Here is a 21,594-nt window from a genome sequence, read left to right on the forward strand (position 1 = left end):
TTAAAAGTTCTTATTTTTTGTGTAATTTTTTTAATTTATTATAAATTTAAGTTTGATAACGAAGTAATTTGTTTTTAGTTTAATAATATAACATTTTATAAAAATAATAATTAAGTATTTTGTTTGAACTCAATAATCATCTTACTTATATTTTAGATTTTTTATATTTAAAATGAGATGTTACACGAATTCAGATTTAGAGCTTTAATAAGTTGTACTTATATACAATTTACTTGTAATTTTAAATTTTAAGTAACGTGTATCAATAAACAGTATTTTATGTATGAAAAATAGTTTTTAAGAGTTTTTATCAAATATTTTATAGCACATATATATATATATATATAATTTTAAATTAAAATAAGATAATAATAAAAAGATGAAAATCTCCTGAATTAACAGATTAAACTAACGAAAACAAATCAAAAAGACCAAAAGCGAAACGAATGGTAATCCTAAACACTACCAATCTAATAAATAAAATTCAGGGATGAGTATTGATGGTAAGTGATAATTACAGGGACCCAAAGTGTAATTTACCCTCGATATTTTTGAATGACAAGATGTTAAAAGCTGACGTCACAAACTCAATTTCACTGTTCCGTCTCCCCACATCACCCCGCCGATTATTTTGATTTTATTTTGCAAGCGTAAAGTGTGACCGACTGATCGCGAAGAGTTACCGAATTGATTGTAGCAGTTGTTGATTGAGGATTCACTTGATGGAGGTAGGAGTGGGTAATTCTCCGGAAACCGGCGGAGTGGCGATGGAATTTCCGGTTTTTGACGGTGCGGAGTTGTCATCACCTCCGACTGTGCCGCCAAGACTACGCCGTAGGCTCACTGAAACGAAGTCTTCTGGTTCTCCTTCTAGCGTTGAAGAAATCGAAGCCAAGCTTCGCAATGCAGATCTTCGTCGACAGGTTAGGTTTTTGCCTTTTTATATAAGTTCCTTGAAAACTCGAATGTATTATGTATTTTTGAAATGTAGATCCGCTGTGCGAGAGCACAAGACTTTTGACGATCTGTAAGTAGCTATAAATCGATGGAAATTGATGCTTTAGAACTAAATCAAACCAAACTGTTGGGATATGTGGAACCAGTTTCTTTCTAAAAGAGCCCTTGTTACATATTTACAGGTTTGATAGTGTCCGTGTCTAGCAGGCGTGGGACTACAACACCCCGATGGTCCCTCCCAAGAACACAGGCAAAGTTGTGTGATAAGTCCCCAGAAGTTCTAGACCTGATACCATGTTAGCTAAGTCGTAGACCATGTCCCTGATACCATGTTAGGATATGTGGAACCCTTTGAATCTCTCTCTAAAAGAACCCCTATAGAGACTGGGGATGTACCGACATATATAGAGTTTTGATGGTTGGTTCTGGTCGAGTCAGGCTCCAATGCAACCCTTTATCAGAGGCTACACAGTCCCCCAAGAATGGAGGCAAAAGAGTGTGTCGAGTCCCTAGGTGGTGCTAGGCCCCGAACCTGATACCTTATAAGGGTATGTGGAACCACTTTGGATTTTTGTCTAAAAGATCCCTTGTAGAAAGAGAGGGGGTTCCTACATATACATACAAGTTTGATGGTCTTTGTGTGGCTGATGTAGGACTCCGACACAAACAGATCCAATATCCCTGTAGAGGTAGAGTCGGGGATAAGATATATGCATATCTTTCCTCTCTCCAATGGGTAGAGACTTTTTTCGTGCAAACCTTTCCTCTACCTCAAGGAGAGGAGAGACTGTTTTGTGAAGACCCCCGACTTGCAAAATATAAGTTAGAAGAAACAAGAGAGCAAACTACATGTGAGAGTGTGTAAACGTGTACACAGAAAAGGCAGCAAGGACAAATGTGAAGAAAATAAGTTAAAACAAACAAGAAAACACATAATGCAATACTAACAACTACTAGTACAAGTAAGAATAGTGTACAGTAAAACGCCACACAAGTATATACAATTGTGGACGAAAAGTAGGTAAAAATTAGGGAATTAACACAAATAGCCGTTTCAGCCATGTCTCTCCCAAAAATTTGACAAATCTACCTCTTAGCCATTTCTCTTCCAAAATTTCCAAATTGTCACTACTTTCACCACTTGCGGAAGTATTGGGACTAATTTACAGATTTGGTCCCTGTACTTGCGGACCATGTTAAAAAATTTCTTCTTTTTTTACATTTTGATCCCTTAGTAAGATGAGGAGTTGCTACTTGTGGAGGTAGTGACATTTTGGAAATTTTGGGAGAGAAATGACCGAGGTAAACGTATATGAGGCTGAAATGGCTATTTTTATTAATTTCCCTAAAAATTAAGACATTCCTTTATCTGACGTAATAGTCTTGTAACCTCATTGCCACCACCACCACCTCTCCGCTTGTCTCACTCTCTATCTTTTCCAACCTCCCGGCTCCCATCCATGTTATAGTCCTGCCCATAGTGGCGTAGTCTGCTATGGTGCTTCCCTAATACTTGAGAACAAAATTTTAAAAGATGAAACACAAACATGTAAACTTTAAAGAATAAAACTTAAGGCTATGCCGAATGCCAATGACAATTAGGCCTTCGTAAACTGTAATATTACTCCCGTGAATTGTAAAAACAACATCACGACTACTCATGCATAGTGGGTGAGCAGCTGCACAGCTTCATTTCCTATATTTTTATTTAATGAATAATTACTAGCGTTCTTACATGTCTTTGTGTGTTTTTGGGATGCAGGAATCACAAGGTATTATCAATAAAATGTCTCAGTGACTACCTTGCTTTGTAATTTGTCTTCTTGTTTCATTTTCTTTTCTTTTTGCTGCAAAACTGACATTTCAAGTGTTCTCATAGAAAATTAAGCTAAGGGAACATGTGTATAGGTTTAGTAATTAGGACTGGTTAACTTTTAAATCCTAAGTAATCTTTTGAAAAACTGGAATTTGAAATACATCTTTTCTGGACTTCTTGTTTTGTTTTACGGACTAATTATTTATTAGTATTATAATGGGGTAGTATTTAGTTTTTCTTTTGTTTATCTTTTTACTTCTATCATATCTTCCTTTTGCTTTCTAAGCTTGACTTTACCTCTGAGTTCGGTAAGGTGGCTGCTTACTTGCTTCACAAGTTGTACTGTGGATTAATCATATGAATTGTATTTAATTTTTTGGCTTGTCTTTATAATAAATTAAACAAATGAAATTAATAAAAATGGTTACTACATAATCTTTACTAGTGATAAACCAAATGCGTAGTATCCATTCTTTCTTTTGATCGTCTTCTAAAACGATTGAAAAATAATGAAGTTAGCTGAAAATTGATTTTTGTGTAGTACAATATTTGATTTGTTGGAAATCTCAAGTTCAATATAATCATTTGTGTTAAAAGGGTTCTTTTTGTGTTAATTGTGTTAAAATTGTTACTTGGTCTTTCATGCACTTAATTTTTTTTCCTCTTCTGATTGATGCCAGAAATTTTATGAGAGTTTGTCAAGTAAGGCTCGGCCAAAGCGCAGGAGCCCTCAATATGCAAATGGGCATAACCTTGGTCAACGTCTAGAGGCCAAGCTTCAAGCCGCTGAACAGAAAAGGTATTTTTCCTTGATCCGAGTTTGAATGTTTTGATAGTGCTAAACTGTTCATGGCATGTAGAAATTAAAGTAATTTTGGATTGTGCTAATGGAACTTTAGGTATTTCTTTGATCTATTTAATTCATTGGTTAACTTATAGATTGGTTCCATGGCATTTTGTTTATTATTTAACACGTGTCTTACCATTTAGCAAGTTTCGTTTGGCCAATGTACTATAAATTAGTCAAGTGATATATAATTAATAAAATACTTTATTAATTGCCTCGTTCATTTGTAGGTACAAGCAACGATCATCTTTTAAATAATCTTTTAGCATCACAAGTCAGCATGGAAAGCAATGAGCTTCTTGTTGTTGCAATTTGTAATTTTATGTTGACATTTTGTTATACCCCGGGTAATGTTAGTCAAATATAAGAGGTTGAGTACAAGTGACTAGTGCACTAGTACAAGTAAGTGATGCAAGGGTTGTAATAAGTGGGTCTATAAATAGGAGTTAGGTCATTACGAGATCATTTATCAGCTTAGTTTGTTTTGGGACAATACCTTGGGAGAGATCTAGCATCAATTCAGTTCTACTTTACTCAAATTGGTCTAATGTTCATCAATTGGTATCAGGGCAACTATTCTAGGATAATGACACCAATTCATTGGCTTAAAGGATCAATAGGATAGAAGAGAACATCGGAAAGGTACAATCAGAAATCAGATCTTTGAAGAAAGATATGCAAAACGTGAAGCATCAACTGAATAGGTTAATCAAGAGGTAGGAGGAGACATCAAGGAGACTAGTGGCTATGGGGACGAAAGAAGAGGTGCCTACCGTTATAAAAAAGGAACCTAATGAGTGGAATGGAAGATGAAGAGGTATATCACGTTGAATTGCTTAATGGAGGAAAGAAAAGATGTTGCTGTGATTTGCTTCGAGGACACATTGCAACGCTTTTGGCACGATAACAAGAGAAGATAAATCATTCAGTGGACAAAATTGAAGCATGAAACATTTGAGCATCATATCCACATCGTCGACGACCGGAAATAGGAGCCTAAGTACGGATGTGAATAGGGAAAACTTAAATTCTTTCCCTTTGTCCATTGGTGGGATGAATTCAAGAGGCTTGCCGACGAGAAACCACAATTGGGACGAGTTTTGGGGTTAGGTTACAGAAGCAATAAAGTATCTTCGCAGGGCACGTTTGTAAAGAAAATGGGGGATTATTCAATGCCTTGGGTTTTCAAGTTGAGAAGAAGAGCGGGAACAACGTGGAGATAAACCATGTGGAGTTTTTTTTTATAGAAGAGGAAAATCAGGAAGTGAAGAGTTTTTTGAAGGCCATAGTGGATATTTTAGGGGCAAAAATGATTCAATCAGAAGGGTTATCCCGAGGCTAGTTAGGCAACGTTCATCTAGAACCACTAGCGCCACCACTACCTCCACGACCGTTGGCAGTTGTCAATGTAATGCGGTTGCATTGGAGTTTTTGTTTCTTTCCACGTTGACTACAAGGTGAGTTCGGGGGCGTGTATTGTTATTCCTTGCGTAATGTTAGTCAAATATAATGGGTTGAGTGTTGGCCTTATCAAATATGCAACACATTATAGTAGCTTATCAAATTGGCAACACATTATAACAACTTATCAAATTTGCAACTCTACTGATGGGGTACTGGTTTATTATGTATTTTTTTTTATCATTTTCAGTTTTTAAGGGTGCTTTTTTGTGGACTTTCTACGTTCATGTTTGATAAAAAGATATTCCATCAATACTACTTTGTTTTCTCACATATGGAGCTATGGCTTGTTAGAATTGCTTTTTGTGAGATCCACATGGACCCCATGAAAGGGTACTTTAGGCTTAATAATAAGGAAAGGATTTAATCCCTATGTATAGGCAATTAACCAATTAAGTAGGCTTAGACAAAAAATTATTCATTAAGACAACTTAGTTTTATAGGGTTTTGAGGCAAACCATCAACCTCTAGAAAGCGGGCCAACATTTTCATTTTGTTAATGTACAACCTTCATGATATCACTTACTATTTCTTGTCCCAACCTTAGTTAGCTTTGGATTCATGTTTATTACTTGAATTAGGCCTTAGGAGGCTACACCTAGCTTTGTAAGATATTTGTGGCCAAAGGAGTATTTTATACTAAACTTTGTACTAATTCTAGCATGTTACATTGTTACTAGAGAAATTTAAAGGAAATTTTGTAGCATACTCTATTAAAATGCACTTATGTAACTTTATTTTCCAATGGACGAAATTGAGATTTTACATGGTAGGTAATACTTCTAGTCTGGCAGCTAATTGCACATATAGAGGTTGACGGTCATTTAGGAAATAGTGGTCTGCAAATAACGGCTTGGAGTAGTTGTACCGTAAACTGTGATGCTAAACACCGCAAAATGACATCTATTTGGTCTGAAATAGCGGTCGATAACAGTGCTACTTTTTTCCTGCTTTTTTTATTTTATTTTTGGGCTATTTTGTTTGAGATGTAAGTTACTTTTATTTGACCCAAAGTTTAAGACTTATATTTGACCCAAACTTTAAGACTTTTATTAGGTTAAAACTAAAATGAACTTGATAAATTCCAATTTTGTATATAAGCAACACCACTAGGATCTCGTCTCTGGACCCTACTTCAATCCACGGTTCTACCCCTTAATCGAACTCCCCTCCATCTCGAGACTCTACAAGCAACACTACTGTTTTATTTTCACCCATTATGCCATGTTCCTATTTATTGTTTTGTTTTTTCAGTTTATAAACATAATTGTATAGCTATTGTTTTCAGTTTATAAAGATAATTGTACAGCTCTGTTTTTGTTTGACCAATTTATTGTTTTGTTTTCAATGTTAGGCATCTTTATTAATTTTATTTTTATACGGAAGTAATTGCTAAGTAGTTCCGCATGTGGATTGCAATTAGCTCGTTTAGTCGTTTATGAGGTTTATAAACTCTATTACTACGTTTCTTGTGTGGTTTGAATTGTTTGACTTGATATATATTAGGCTTACAATATATGGGTTGGATTTCGGTGAGAATGAAAGTTACGATGAGAAGGGTAAGAAGGGATCTCCATCCTTGGATCAATCTTAATTGAAGATCAACAATAATGAGATGCACCGAGATGCATCGGATTAGTTCCCTTGAGAAGCGCAATTCATGGGTGGGGGTGAGATTAGAAGTGATCAAGGATCCAGATCCCTTCTTACACTTCACACTTTAACTCCTATTCTCACACAATTCTTCGTCTACAATATATTAAGTTCTATATTCCATATTTAATTTATGAACGTAATGTTTTTACTGCTATACCGCTGCTATACCATTGCGATAACCGCAATTTTTGCAATCGACTGCGTTCACTGCCTAGCTTATAGTCCCTTGTGTGATTCTTTAGAGTATTATTAAAATAATTTGTAAGGATGACCATATACCATCTTGGTACTTAGATTATTTTCGATATTTTTAGTTGTCTCTTCAACAAGTTATCAAATCTTCTTTTCGTGATATGGATTCTCTGTTGGATTTCTTTTAATAAAATTACTTTTGGAGGCATTTTGGTATTGTGACACCTAACCATTCCCTTGGCCTACTTCTTTTTTTGTCATTTACGTCTTATAATCAATTAACTGTCCAAGACTTACCGAATAAGTGATGATATGATGGTGTTTCCGTCCAAAGAAGCACTTATCTTTTTATAGCAAAAAGTACACCATACATTATTTTTTTTGGTTGGATCTTTCCTTACTTCCCATTCCCAAGCCATATCACCATTGATGCATTCTGTACCTGTATCTGATGACCAGAGTCACAATCGTAGATGCTCTTGAAGATTGACCCCCTTCTCAACTTCCCATTAATTCCTTTAGCTAAGCCCTAACAACAAAAATAAGAATAACGGTAACTAAGTTCTAACTAAGTCCAAATAAGAATTGAACAATTAAAATATTTTCCTTTCAAAGGCAAAGGCGAACACCTAGCACCTAGCAATAGTGACCACTGGTTAGGCATTGGAGGGTAAAAAAGGAGGAGGCTGAGGACTAACTACCGAAGAGGAGTTGAGGACCACAAGTTGTCAAACAATAAACATAGGGCATGAGGGAGTGAGGACCTCAATAACCTGGAGCTGAATTAGGGTTGTTGAGTGTTGAGTCAACGAGGAGATGGTGCCTAGAGTAACACTCGTGGTTGTGAAGAAGAAGATGGAGGACTGAATGAGGAGGCTGGGGCTGGGAGTATCGACGTCGAGTGAGGACTGAGGAGGACGATGATGTTGAAAGAAATTTGAAAACCTAATAAAAAGTCTAATCTAATTTGTTGATTGTTAAAAGGATATTCTTTATTGGATTAAATGATTTAAACTTTTAAACTATTAAATAAAACAAGCCCGAAAATAAAATAAAGGCCTAAGTCATTTAAATAAAAGCCCAAACAAGACCAAAACGTAAGCATCAGATTCAGAAAAGGCCCAACTGCCAATAGAAGTATTCTTGATCACTATTTTATGTTAAATATCGATGAAATAGTGGCAAATTGCACCCCTATTCTCGGGACCGCAATTTACCACCGATATTTTACCACCGCAATTTTGTATAGGAATGATAACCGAGTGCACCGGTATTGCATTGATTTTAACAACATAGTTACTAACTTTATTCATATCATTGGTATGCATGCCAACTTTGAGTTATCACAACATTCATGTGACTTTGTCGAAGGATGTAGTCGAGGATACAATCAAGTTTGTGCATTGGAAGAAGAGTAATTGCACCATTATGTCTGAATTTTGGACAAAAAGGAAAGGCCGAAGTTTGATCAACTTTTTGGGCAACTGTTCTCAAGGAATATTATTTTTGAAATCAATTGATGCATCGGAGCATGTGACAGATGCTCAATTAATTGTAAAGATGATATGAAGTGATCGAGGATGTCGGAGAGGAGAACATAGTGCATGTAACAAAATTTTTGTTTATATTAACATATTCTATATATTTGATAGATGGTTAGTAACTAATTATTTTTTACTTATAGTGGTTTGTTACCGATAATGGATTAACTTTAAAGCTGCTAGAAAGATCTTAGAAGAACAACATCCCAAGATGTTTTGGACACTATGTGTAGCACATTGTGTGAATCTTATGATAGAAAATATTGGAGAGAAAGTGATAGTTTAAGAGTGTTTTGGCCGATGCGAGAGCGGTTGTGGTTTATATCAATAACCATAGAAGGATTCTTAACATGATGTGCAAGCTCACAAAAAATATGGAATTGCACAAGCTATGTGTAATAAGGTTTGCAACACAATTCTACAAAATTCAAAACATAGATGAGAACCGGGCTCATATTCAAGTGTTATTTGTTTCGTAAGAATAGAGGAAGAGTGACTTTGTAAAGAAGGTTGGAAAGAGAATCGAGAGAATAATTGCAAAGCAATTTTGGGACAATATTTTTCTTGATTGTCAGGTTTTGGCATCTTTGATTTTGTTGTTCAATTGGTTGACACTGAGGAGAAGCCGTGCATGGGTTATACATATGATGTCGTGGAAGGAACAAAAGATCAAATCAAGAAGAACCTAATTGATACTACTGACGAGATTGATCACTAGACCTATGATTCAAGTGTGATGGAGTGACCAAGCTTTATCATCCTTAGAATGCGGGTATAATTTATAAAAAAATTATTGATATTAACTTCTAGTACATTTGCAGCTAGATATTACCTCAACCCTGCCAATATTATTCACAAGATTTTGGAGCTGAGAATGACATATATACTAAGACGAGAGCATATGAGGTCATTGATAGACTTGTGTGCGATGAAGAAAAAATGATACACCAAAGGGCCTTTGACCTAGCGGTATCATAGTCTTTTGGCCTCTTAGGAGGTCGGGGGGNGGGGGGGAGAATGATACTTTGAGATCGAAATTGAACCAATATGTCGAGTTAGAAACATAGCTAAAGTTACACCATTTAAGTATGATATATATACACCTTAACTTGTTTATGTGTTTTTATTAACTTAATATACCTATAAAACTAGACGTATGATGGCGTTCTTATGACATCGACATGCCTTTGCTCCAACAATTTGCTATCAACTTTCTAAGCCAAACTTGTAGTGCTTCATCTTAAGCGTAATTGGGGTGCATTTAATCATGTAAGTTTTCTTTGGCATAGAAGATGTACTAGTTCAAGTGAACTTTAACTCGAGTAATTTTAAAAAAAAATATCAATTTCAATTGCACTCTAAGAAGAGGCATTGTCTTTTGCAACAAAAGTTGAATCATCTCATATCCATCAGTACAATAAAAGAAAGACTAGAGAGACATTATAGATCTTTTTAAGGATAAGAGATTTTAGGATCCTATTTTCTTGAAAGATGTTAAAAATGATGATTTGTTGGTTTCAACCGACTTTGGGGTTCAAGAGTTTGTGGATGTGAGAGATGGTCTTCTTTGGTCAGACGTACGAGAGAACCAATGGGAGGTAATGGAAATGTTGGGGCATACACGAAGCAAGAGAGAGCACAATAGGGATGATGGTGATCACAATGAAGATGAAGGGAAACTAACCTAAATGAAGAAGTCAACACATTAAATGAAGTTGATTTGGATGTTGAATCTGTTGCTCACTTGCTTGCAATTAATTTGTGTTCATGAACACTTTTTCAATTTTGTTTATGCGAAACTTCTTTGTTTAAGTGGACGGTTGGATGATGAATTATTTATTTTGATTGATTAACACATAACATGTTAAGTTATGTATCTTTTATGATATATATTATGTATACGTTTCCAACTATTTATATGAACCACTATACCACCGCGATAATCGCTATTTCAAATCAGTCCTGACCGCGATTTGGTATTTTTACTGTCGTTACAGCAAAGGGAAAGAGTAATGCTAGATCCACGTATGGGCCTATACCCAGGTAGGGGCGGACCTACTAAGAAAGTAGGGGGTGCACAACCCCCACTCAATTGTCTCGTCATAATAGAATTTTTTTACTGGCTGTGATTATGCACCCGCTTAATTTGAAGGGTGCTCTTATATTTGATTTAAAACCGAATTTGAATTAAAAAGTTGAAGGGGTTGGAATGGTAGGGGCACTACTCTTTAGGTCATGGGTTTGATCCTTGTTTTTTTCAATTTTAGTTAATTGATAAAGGCAAACAAATATGCAACTGAAGTATTGAAGTCAAGACCTCAAGTCCTCAACCATAAAATGACAGACTACTACTATTTTTTATTTGCAATTGTCTCCATCTTACTTAAAGTTGTTTTTTTGTCTCATGTTAATGACAACACATGTTTATCTGAAATCAATTGAAAAATAAATAAAATTTATCACATTTAACAATTAATACTTTGTATGAGTTTTTATTTTTTTTAAATCAGTTATTATTCCTCTGTATATGCTTGCCCCACCCATGAGTAAATATTTCATAGTAGTCTCATTAGACCATACGTCTTTCTTTGTATATAAATGCTGTCAAACATGTTTATGTAAGAAATTGATAAAATTATATCTTGTTACCAGAAAACCAAAAAAGTCCCCCTATGCATGGAATTCGGCCAAAAACATGTCGGGCGTAAGATGTAGTCTTGCATCTTGCTGAAAAGGTCAAGATCGATTCTATCTGTAAAGATGTATTATATCAAACCGACACAATTGAATTTCCCCCGGATCAAATCGTGTTGACTTTTTACCAGGGACCATGACTTTGTAGGCCTTTGATCGATCTTAAAGGTGCACTTGCTCAGTAAAATTCTTGGGTCTGCCACTGTACCCAGATAAGTTTAGTTTTAGAATTAATTAATTGAAATGGTAACTTTAGTATTTCCTTAGTTAAGAAACTCTACAAATAGGGTTTAGGAGAAATAAGATATTATGCTTGATTTAAAGAGATTAAACCATGCATCATAGGAGAGACAGTTGCCTCTCAAAGCGGGACAATTTTGTGTTTTGATTCCTGTTGCTTGTTATCGATACATTGTTCTTGGTTCCCTATTATTAAGCCGGCCAAGATTAATAGAATGCAGATTCTCAAGGCCCACAGCCAACGGAGGGCCACATTAAGGGAGAAGACATATCAGTCGCTATTAAGAAGGAATGCTCTTCAGAGCAAGTACAAGGAGCACCTTCATGCTGCAATTTACCAAAAGCGTGCGACAGCTGAAAAGAACAGAGTGGAACTACTGGGAACTGACAAAGAAAAAACACATGCTAGGCGTTTACAGGCAAGGAAGGTAGCCAAGTCAGTCTCACAACAGCAAGAGACTGAAAGTCTGAAATTGAGGGAGAGTTTGGAAGATAAATTGCAAAGAGTATGCATGTGTTTTTATTTGCGAACAATCTTCAATACTATTTTTCTAGCATTGTTGCACCTCGTTAAGAATTGAATCTTTGACTTATTCTCTTGAATGTACTCGTCTACAGGCAAAGAGACGGAGAGCAGCCTACCTAATGGAGAAAGTAAGCTTACATAATTCTGTAGGTGTTAATTGGAATGAAAAGACGCAGAAGCAAGCTGACCATCTTTCTAGAAATTTGTTGAGGTATAGATCCATATAAAAATATTTTAGCCTTTGTGTGACGTACAGAGGAACTTGGTGATATGATGACAATTGTGTTGAATGCAAGTAATGAGTGTTGGCTTTTGAAAACTAAAACTGTTCCTAATTTCACTATATATATGAAGGATAACATACGTTTATTTTCTTTTGTTGTTGAAATTAAAAATAATTTCTTTATTTTGATAGATGCTGGAGAAAGTTCCTGAAGCAGAGGACAACCTTAGATCTGGCGAGAAGCTACCATGATCTGAATATTAATGCCAGTCATGGGAAATCAATACCGTTTGAGAATTTTGCAATTTTGATTGAAACATCCTCTACACTTCGGACTACAAAAGTTTTACTTGACCGGCTCGAGACTCGTTACAGAGTGTTGCTGGCCGTTGCATCTGGAACCATTTCCCCTGGCCAGGAGGACATCGATCACCTTCTTACACGAGTTACTTTGCCAAATGGGGCTACTCCTCGGAGCCCTGTCCGTACCAGATATGTAAAGAAAGCAGAGTCTGCTAGAGCAGCCACCAAAGCACCTGTTAAGTTATCAAGGTACCAAGTCAGAGTTGTGCTAAGTGCCTACATGATTCTGGGTCATCCTAATGCAGTTTTTAGTGGTCAAGGGGTGCGTGAGACCGCTTTAGCAAAGTCTGCCAAGAAGTTCGTTCAAGAATTTGAGTTGTTAATTGACATAATACTAGATGGACCTTCACAGAGGTCTGGTGAAGAATCCAACCCCGCATCGGCTAGAAGTTGCACCTTCAGGTCTCAGCTTGCAGCTTTTGATACCGCATGGTGCTCCTACTTGAATAGCTTTGTTGTATGGAAGGTTAAGGATGTAGAGTCTTTAGAGAATGATTTGGTGAGGGCTGCCTGCCAGATGGAAATCTCTATCATGCAAAAATACAAGCCAACGACTGAAGGAGATGACAATGCACTTACACATGATGTGAAAGTTTTTCAGAAACAGGTTCTACTATTTGCTTTGTTCCTAAAAAAATGTTAATACCAAATGGATTGCATTGAATAACCTTGCTTAATGGGTATTGGGCTCTTCAGATGCAGGTTACAGAACATCAGAAACTGTTGAGGGAAAAGGTAATGCACCTGAGCGGAGAGGCTGGTATAGAGCGTATGCAGAATGCTCTTTCCGACACACGAAAAAAGTACTTTCAATCAAAGGAGCATTGTAGTCCTGCTGACTCACCAGTCGCACATATACCATCTCCTTGCGTGCCGACTTCTCTGCCCATGGCTGGCCCAGATGAAAGAAGTGATAGTGTAGTTCAGTCGCTATCCAATGATACCGATACCATGCTACCGCTTGAAGACCTTGGCTCCTCTGTTGCTAGCAATTCAGGTCTGGTAAACGATTCTGGTGAGATGCTGGGAATGGAGAATGTGTTCATTGTGAATGAATTTCTTCATGGGCGGCATTATTCTGTTGCTGACAGTTCGAACATCAGTGATGAAAACCAAAAGGTAGTCAAGGTTGGCTTTAGATACAATTATACAAGCACCTATTGATTTGTTTTCCTTTCTTCATTCCCATAATCTGTCTTAACAAGACAAATGAGAACCCCCAGTGGGTGATCACAACTACAGTACCTTCACCATAGAGTGGGAGACCCAGGGGCGAGCCTCTTGGTGCTATCACCTTTTGTTGTAGGCCATATCAATTTCAACTTTGGCCAGTTTCAGTGTATGTGGTAGTGGACTCGTACCATGGGCTTATTCGGCCAAAGGTCAAACACTAAAATAAAGAAGATTGAAGCTCCACCTTTGCTGGCCACAGGTACGCGAGACAATGGAAAAAGCTTTCTGGGATGGCATCTCAGATTCTATACAACAGGAAAAGTACGATCACATTGTAGTGTTGATGAAGGAGGTGAGGGATGAGCTTTACGAGATGTCTCCTAAGAGCTGGAAACCAAAGATTACTGAAGTTATTGATCTTGATATTCTTTCCCAGGTAGGCTACTCACCAACATATCAACCGCCAAGATTTCTTTATTTGTTTGGTTACTTACTAAATTGCTGAACAGATTTTTTTTCGTTTTCTTCCCAGTTGCTGAGTTCCCACCGTTTGGACATGGAATATCTTGGAACGATCATGGAGTTTGCGTTAGTCAGTTTGCAGAAGCTTTCAGCTGTAGCACATGAAAACCAACTTAAAGAATCTCATAAGAAAGTGGTTTTGGAACTATCCGAGTTATGTCAAGCTGGAGATGGATCAAACAGTTCACATGCAATAGCTTTGATGAAAGGTTTGCGGTTTGTACTGGAGCAGATACAGGTGCCATTTTATCTTCTTGTTGCTTTGCAAGATTGTAATATTGCTTTACACTATGCACATTTTCAGTATGCAATACTGTTTCCTCGTCAGGTGCTCAAGCAAGAAATTAGCAAGGCACGAATGAAGATCCTGGAACCGTTGCTGAAAGGACCCACGGGTTTGGAGTACTTAGGAAAAGCTTTTGTAAAGCTCTATGGTCCACCATCTGATGCCTTGAATCGCCTTCCAATGACCATGCAGTGGCTTTCATCCGTGGTTCCTGGCAAAGATCAGGAATGGATTGAATACAAGAGGGCAATTTTAGAGTTGCAAGAAGGTTCGTCTTCAGAAAGGCCTGTTATCCCGTCCACTGCCCTTAGGACTGGTGGAAGCTTCTCATCTAGTAGATTGCAAGCTTCAGCCGGTATGAATGTCACTGATATAGCAGGTTAACTAACATCCAACTATTATTGGTTAAAAATTTAATGCCATTGATTGTGGTTTTTATTCCTGATTACCTGTTATATCACCTACTCCTTCCGTCCCAAAATATATACCCCACAATAAAAAAGGCACACGGTTTTATAGGTATGTAATTATTACACTTTTTAGTTAACTAAGGGGCCGTTTACCAAATGCTTACTTGGCTAAGTGAACACCAAGTCACAATACCTTACTGGACGAATATGGTAAGGATCAAGAATCTTACCCGGTAAGAGCGAGACAAGGACCAAGAGTCTTACCCGGTAAGTGAAGGCAACGACTCATACCACGGTAAGTGCTTACCGGGTAAGTTGTTGCATACGATACCGTTTTTGTGGACTAAAATTTTACCCGGTAAGTAAATGGTAGTGTTAAATTTCACTAGTGTCTGGTGAACGGCCCCTAAATGACAATTTTACTCTTAATAGTAAAGGAAGTAATGAATTTCTCTATCTAATAATTATGGGTAGAATTGGAAAGTTGACACTTATTATGGGACAAGCTAAAATAGAAATGTGGAAACTTCTTTTCATACAAATTAAAATAGAAACGTAGACTGGGGTATTTGGTTCGATGGAATAGTTTTGAAGGATTTGGAATTGGAGGGATTTGGAATCTTTTGGCGTGTTTGGTTTGTAGGATTTGAAATGAGATTGAATTTCATTCTTTATAAATAATTATAAAAATAATTGAATTACTTTTTTATTTATTGATTGTTGCAAAAGAAATGTTTTTAACATATTTTAGAACATTATTACATACAAATCCCGTGAAATACCAATCACTCCCGTGAGATTTCAAACTCCAATATTCGTGTGGAGGGAATCTTTCAAATCAAACATGGGATTGGAATGGAATTTAATTCCAAGTCCCTCCAAATCTGATCCAATCCTGCAAACTAAACAGAACCTTAGTTTTAATACAAACCCCGTGAAATACCAACCACCCCCGTGGTATTTCAAACTCCTATATTCGTGTGGAGGGAATCTTTCAAACCAAACATGGGATTGGAATGGAATTCAATACCAAGTCCCTCCAAATCTGATCCAAACCTGCAAACTAAACAGATTCTTAGTTTTGGGACAGAGGGAGCATTTCATTTCCTGTTTGCACACACCTTTGCTTCGTGCACAAGCCGGGGGTCTTCAGGGAGACAACTTCTCAACCTTAGTGGTTGAGTAAGGCCGTGCATAAATGCTACCCCTCTCAAACCCTACTTTCAAATGGGATATTGGATTTGTTTGGTTTTGCTTGGTTTGGTTTGGTTTGTGGTTTTTATGCTTATTTTAAGGAAGACGCCGGTTTCTTATTGTTTCAGGAACCGATAATAGATGTACAGATTGCAAGGGAGAAAAAGGTGACTTGCTTGTGAGGCTAGGTCTGGTTAAGCTGGTGAACAACGTTAATGGTGTGACACAGGAGGAGTTGCCTGAAACACTAAAACTCAACTTTCTCAGGCTGCGGGCAGTTCAAGCCCAACTTCAGAAGATCACCGTAATAGCTACCAGGTACTAAAAGCTTTTATATCTCTGCCCATCTCCCACCCATTATCGTCCTTTAAAGTTTGCTCTCTTCACGCCTGCATGAAAGCATACACAGGCATCATGATGTATTTAGGTTTTATTACACACCGCCCTGCATCCGTTACATGATATTGCTTGAATTTATTCTTGCGTCAAAGCACACTACACTCTAGAGATGCTCTTAAGTTGTTCGGTAAGTTGCCTTTTAGACATAGAACACACATCTATACTTATATTATAAAGCATTTAGGTAAAACTCTTGAAAACAACTTGTTAAACTTAGGTACGAGTTATAAGTGCATAATTTCTTAAAATTCAAGCTTAAAACTCGTTACTGCATTCATACAACTTCTTAAAATGCTAGAGTTTGAACTTCATAAAACTAACGAATAATTAACTGACGAACACATAAATACATGAAAGACGTTGAACCCTACTAATACAGCAAAGTACTCGATTCTTAAAAATTGAAATAGATTGCATCCTTATTTTTAAATCTTTAAGTTATAATAAAAAATCTAACTAAACAAATTATACCAAGAATATGAGAATTTTATAATCTTAATTTGACACCCATAACAAAATATATTTTTTTCGGATTTTTTACCGAGTCTTCATATTAGCAAGAAAATTTTAATTGTCACTTGTATTTTGTACAAACATAAATTTCGGATTTTCTTTTTAATAGGAAGTTGCATTAATTTTCCATTTTTGGTTTACAATAAAATTTTACATTCCGTTGCATTGCATGGGTGCACAACTAGTGTAGATGAATGATACACCTTTCCTCCTGTCCATATGCTTGCAAAATCATATATTTCTAAAAGTTTTACAAGTCGGGTTTTTACGAAAACAGTCGCTCTATTCCTTGGATAGAGGTAAGGTCTACGTACATCTTACCCTCCCCATACCCTACTATGTGTGGGACCCATTGGGTTTGTTTGGTTTGGTTTACATGTGCAATTTTTGACGAAATCCATCCACATTTGACACAGCATCTTAGTTCTTCGACAAACACTTGTGATGGAGCAAATGATATCAAGTTTTGAGGACATGGAAAGCACAATACTCAGATGCTCCTCGCAGCTTTCCCGGATCCTTGACACAGTTGTGGATGCCGGCCTAGAACAGATTGTCCAACTTCTAAGCAAGACGGCCGAGAGGTTTGATAAATCCGACGATTCGGCCAAAACTCAGTCGAGAAGGGTTGTAATGGCAAGAACACTCAGAAAAAGCTTACAAGCTGGGGACCCAGTTTTTGTTAGGGTGTCACGAGCTGTGTATTTGGCAACGAGAGGAGTTGTACTCGCGGGGAGTGGGACCCATGGAAGAGGGTTGGCGGAGAAGGCACTCCGGCAGGTGGGTGCTGCCATTCTGACGGATAAGGTGGTGGCACGGGGGACGGTGTTGGGAGTTATGAGCAGAGTAAGTGAGAATGTTCATGGACCATGGTATGCTCGATTGATTCAGAATATGTGAAAGGAAACCATCATCATTTGTGTGCATAATTGAAGAAGGAAATGTATAAGGTTACCAATATGAAGTTCTTGTGTGGTTGATATTTGTTAGAGATATGAAAATGGATGGTCAGATAAGATCGGATACGAGATGTCAAAATGGATGGTCAGATCAGATCGGATGCGAGATATCAAAATGGACGGTCCGATAAAATTTTGATATGATGTCAAAATGGACAAATCGGATTTGATCAGATAATACAATGAAGGATTCATGGTTTGGTTTTGAAAGGAAATGTCAAATGGGTTGGTTTTGTACATAATCAAGCTCCATGCTTGGGAATATTGCATCATGTGTGTATTGTATCTTTTTTGTTATTATATATAATATATATATATATATATATATTTGATTAACCTGGATGTCCAACCCGCTATGTGAGCTGACTAATCCCAGGGCGACTACCTGCTTTGCAGATAGCCGGGAGACCGTATTTGAACCTCCGTAGCCACAAGAGGATTTTTATTCCTTCTTGGATTTAAACCTGAGACCTCCTGGTACTTTTGACCTTTGGAGTCAAGCTCAAACTAATCAGACACCACTCTTGTGGTTTTTATATATATTTTTTTGTTCATGAATTTATAAAATCATCTAATTTCATAAAAGATATAGTTTTTTTATGATATGTTTTCTAAAGTAAGGTTTTTTGAAATAAGAAATAAAACAGATTTGGTTGTAATTTCCATCACAATTCAATGAGTGAGCAACTGGTAAACATTCGTAAGTTGTGGATTTAAGTGCAATATGGTAGTTCCATTTGTGGCATTACCAATTCAAACGTTAAAGTAAATCTCAAATATAAAATAGAACTTATTTGATTTAACGATTCAAACTTTGTAACACGAATATTTGACTCGGCTCATCCAAAAACTCAAATATCATTCAAGATTACACCAGAATCGTTTAGGATTATACAACCAAAACATAAAAATTTAAAAGGTCGCTAATGAATCTCGAGTTTAACCCTATAACGAGTTCATAAAGCTTGAGATTTAGGTCATATAATGTGTGGTTTAAATTATTAAACAAGCATTAACTAGGAGCACTATTTTGAAAAAAGTATATATATATATATATATATATATATATATATATATATATATATATATCCAAAGTCGAGTTGAGCTCAAGCCTCATATCTATACTGTAAATGTAAGCATGCTAATCGGTTTTGTGTTGAAAATTAAGAGGTATCTATTTCTTTGTATAATGTACAAGCTTCAGAGCAGATATCCTGAATTGTTTGCCCACGTCCCCCTCCTCCCACGTGTTATCTCCCACGTCCCGCCCTAATCTCTCTCCCCTCTCACCACGTCCGGCCTAGTATTACTCATATTGAGGGCACTCATATTGTATGGCTATTTGATTCCAATTTCTTTTTTATGTGTCCATTTAAGTATAAGTAGTCAAGTTCTTACTCATAAACTTTGATCACCAGCTTTTCAATGAAAAGTTGGTCGAATCTTGGACATCAAACTTGAACGACAAACTCAACTCCATCATTGGGACTTTGACTTTTAATAAGATGGAGTTCAGGAAATGCTCGATTGAAGATTTTTCTTACGGGGTGATGTAGTTGAGATCGCTCAGGAAATGCTCGATTGAAGAATTTTCTTATTGATGTCAAGATAGTCTTCAGTTTATATAGAATCTTGGTGTTACTGCTATAAAAGGTTTCAATAGCGATGATAGATTGAAGAACAAAATGTGGCTTCATGAATCAAATGCATGAAATATGATACACAGTCATACCAGTTGAAAATAGAGAAGAAATAAGCAGCCATAAACTCAAATATGATGCAGAATCCCCTGAAGAAGTGACATTTTTTTATTGCAGCCCAAGAGTTTGGATTTCGATTTTGCAGAAGAACCCAATCTTCAGTGTTTGTTGGATGGTGTTGATTCTCTTCATGATGGTAATGTGGAATTTAGACATGATAAAACCAAAGATGTATCGGGTAGTGATGGCCAAATCGGTCAGGCCCGGGACCGGCAAAGGACCGGTTATGAGACCGAAAACCGGGACCCGTTGGGGTTTTTGGTAGTTTCGTGGGACCAGCTATGGACGGCCTGGCCCGGCCCGGACCGGCCCGAAAATTCAAATAATTTTATAAATAAATTTATTTAAATAATTCTATAATATGTTTTTATAAGACAATGTAATTTTAATTATATTAAAACGCATTTTTAAAGTGTATTTGAGTGACCCAATTGTAAATTTTATAATGTATTAAAAATATATATCATTAAAAAATTAAAAAAAATCTTATTTTTTAATGCCGGGACCGACCAACGGCCCATAACCGATCATGAAGTACCTCGACCGGTCCTACCATTTTCGATCGGGACCAGTTATGAGAAAGCTTAAGACCGATTAGGCCCGGCCCGGCCCGGTTTTTGGCCATCACTAGTATCAGGGGTTGTGATAACCTCAATTGTTGGTGCTGTTATTCATCTAAATGACGATAGAAAGGTAAGTGGATCCATTTAATTCAAAATGTTGTTCTATTTGTAGAAGAATGCCTTGGCCTACCATTATATTTTTCTTCTGGATTATGTCTTCTTACAATTTTTTTTTGTTAATCATTTGATCTTCATTATATAGATTTAATTAATTTTCTTGCTTGTGGTTATGGTGAATGAAATGCTCAGGCTCCTTTGCGTTTTGCTGTGGAACTTCTAAACATTGTCATTTGTGATCCTATGGTGAAATTTCATCTACTTCACCAACATCTTAATTTACTTTAAGCATCAACTGCTTCACTTTTTTCTTTGCTGCAAGAGTGTAAACAGGCATTCAGTTAATGTAAACAGACTATAAAAAGCCATTCAGTTAATGCACACAAGCATATTCAATTAAAAAAAATTCATATTCTTTGCTACTCCATCTTTAAGTTATTACTGTTTCCTCTTATAAGATACATTTAAGTCTTACATTTATTTATATTATTGTTTAGAATTCATTTTTATAAAGCTTTACCCTTCAAAATTATGTTTTTATTCATATTTGTTACATTCGTATTTGTTAGATTGACTGCATCAAATTAGTTGCAAAATGAACATCAAATTAGGGTATATGGAAATAAGAGTTCTTCAAGTTCTTATTTTGTGTTCATCTTTCTTCTCCATTTTCACTTCTGGGTTAGGGTTAATCGTGTCTCCATTGATCAATTTGCTTTTGAGGATTTACATTCTCAAACAGATGAATGTTTTTATCTGATATGTGTTTTTGCCAAGAACCTTCATGATGATGCTTATAGTGGTTTCAAATTCTTTAATTGGATATGCTTGTGTGCATTAACTGAATGGCTTTTGCAACCTGTTTACATTAACCGAATGCCTGTTTACACTCTTGCAGCGCCATTCTAATATTATCTCCTTATATGTTTTGCTTAACGCTTGATCACATTTGAGTTTGTTGAGTTTTCATTTGAACCCATTCCCCTCTTCAAGATTATGTATGAGGATTTACATTCTCAAGCAGATGAATGTTCCTTTTGATACGTGTTTTTGCCAAGAACCCTTCTGTTACAAGAAGGTTTTGCCTTTTTTTGGTAATTGTTGACACATGGTTTGTTTCACCAAATACGTAAGCTTGAAGATTGATGACCGAGAAAGATTCACGGGTTTGTTTCACCTAAT

General features: G+C 36.6%; 1 protein-coding gene across 6 annotated transcripts; it reads left to right on the forward strand.

Moving 5' to 3' along the window:
• The first annotated feature begins 643 nt into the window (after positions 1-643).
• Positions 644-18,272, forward strand: LOC112501922. Of its 6 annotated transcripts, none has more exons than XM_025105696.1 (12): positions 814-923; positions 2,720-2,729; positions 3,454-3,572; positions 11,619-11,910; positions 12,023-12,141; positions 12,346-13,123; positions 13,213-13,635; positions 13,949-14,125; positions 14,222-14,449; positions 14,540-14,876; positions 16,230-16,419; positions 17,430-18,272. In XM_025105696.1, the coding sequence occupies exons 1-12, from the start codon at positions 904-906 to the stop codon at positions 17,911-17,913; spliced, it is 3,177 nt and encodes a 1,058-aa protein (XP_024961464.1). In that variant the 5' UTR covers positions 814-903; the 3' UTR covers positions 17,914-18,272. The 6 variants fall into 6 exon arrangements, with proteins under 6 accessions (XP_024961461.1, XP_024961462.1, XP_024961463.1 ...); XM_025105698.1 differs by having other exon boundaries at positions 885-923; positions 2,720-2,767; XM_025105693.1 differs by lacking the exon at positions 2,720-2,729 and having other exon boundaries at positions 644-923.
• Positions 18,273-21,594: the final 3,322 nt, after the last annotated feature.

This window comes from Cynara cardunculus, unplaced genomic scaffold (genome assembly GCF_001531365.2).
Source record: "Cynara cardunculus var. scolymus isolate 2C unplaced genomic scaffold, CcrdV1 Un_Scaffold_689, whole genome shotgun sequence".
NCBI lineage: Eukaryota > Viridiplantae > Streptophyta > Magnoliopsida > Asterales > Asteraceae > Cynara > Cynara cardunculus.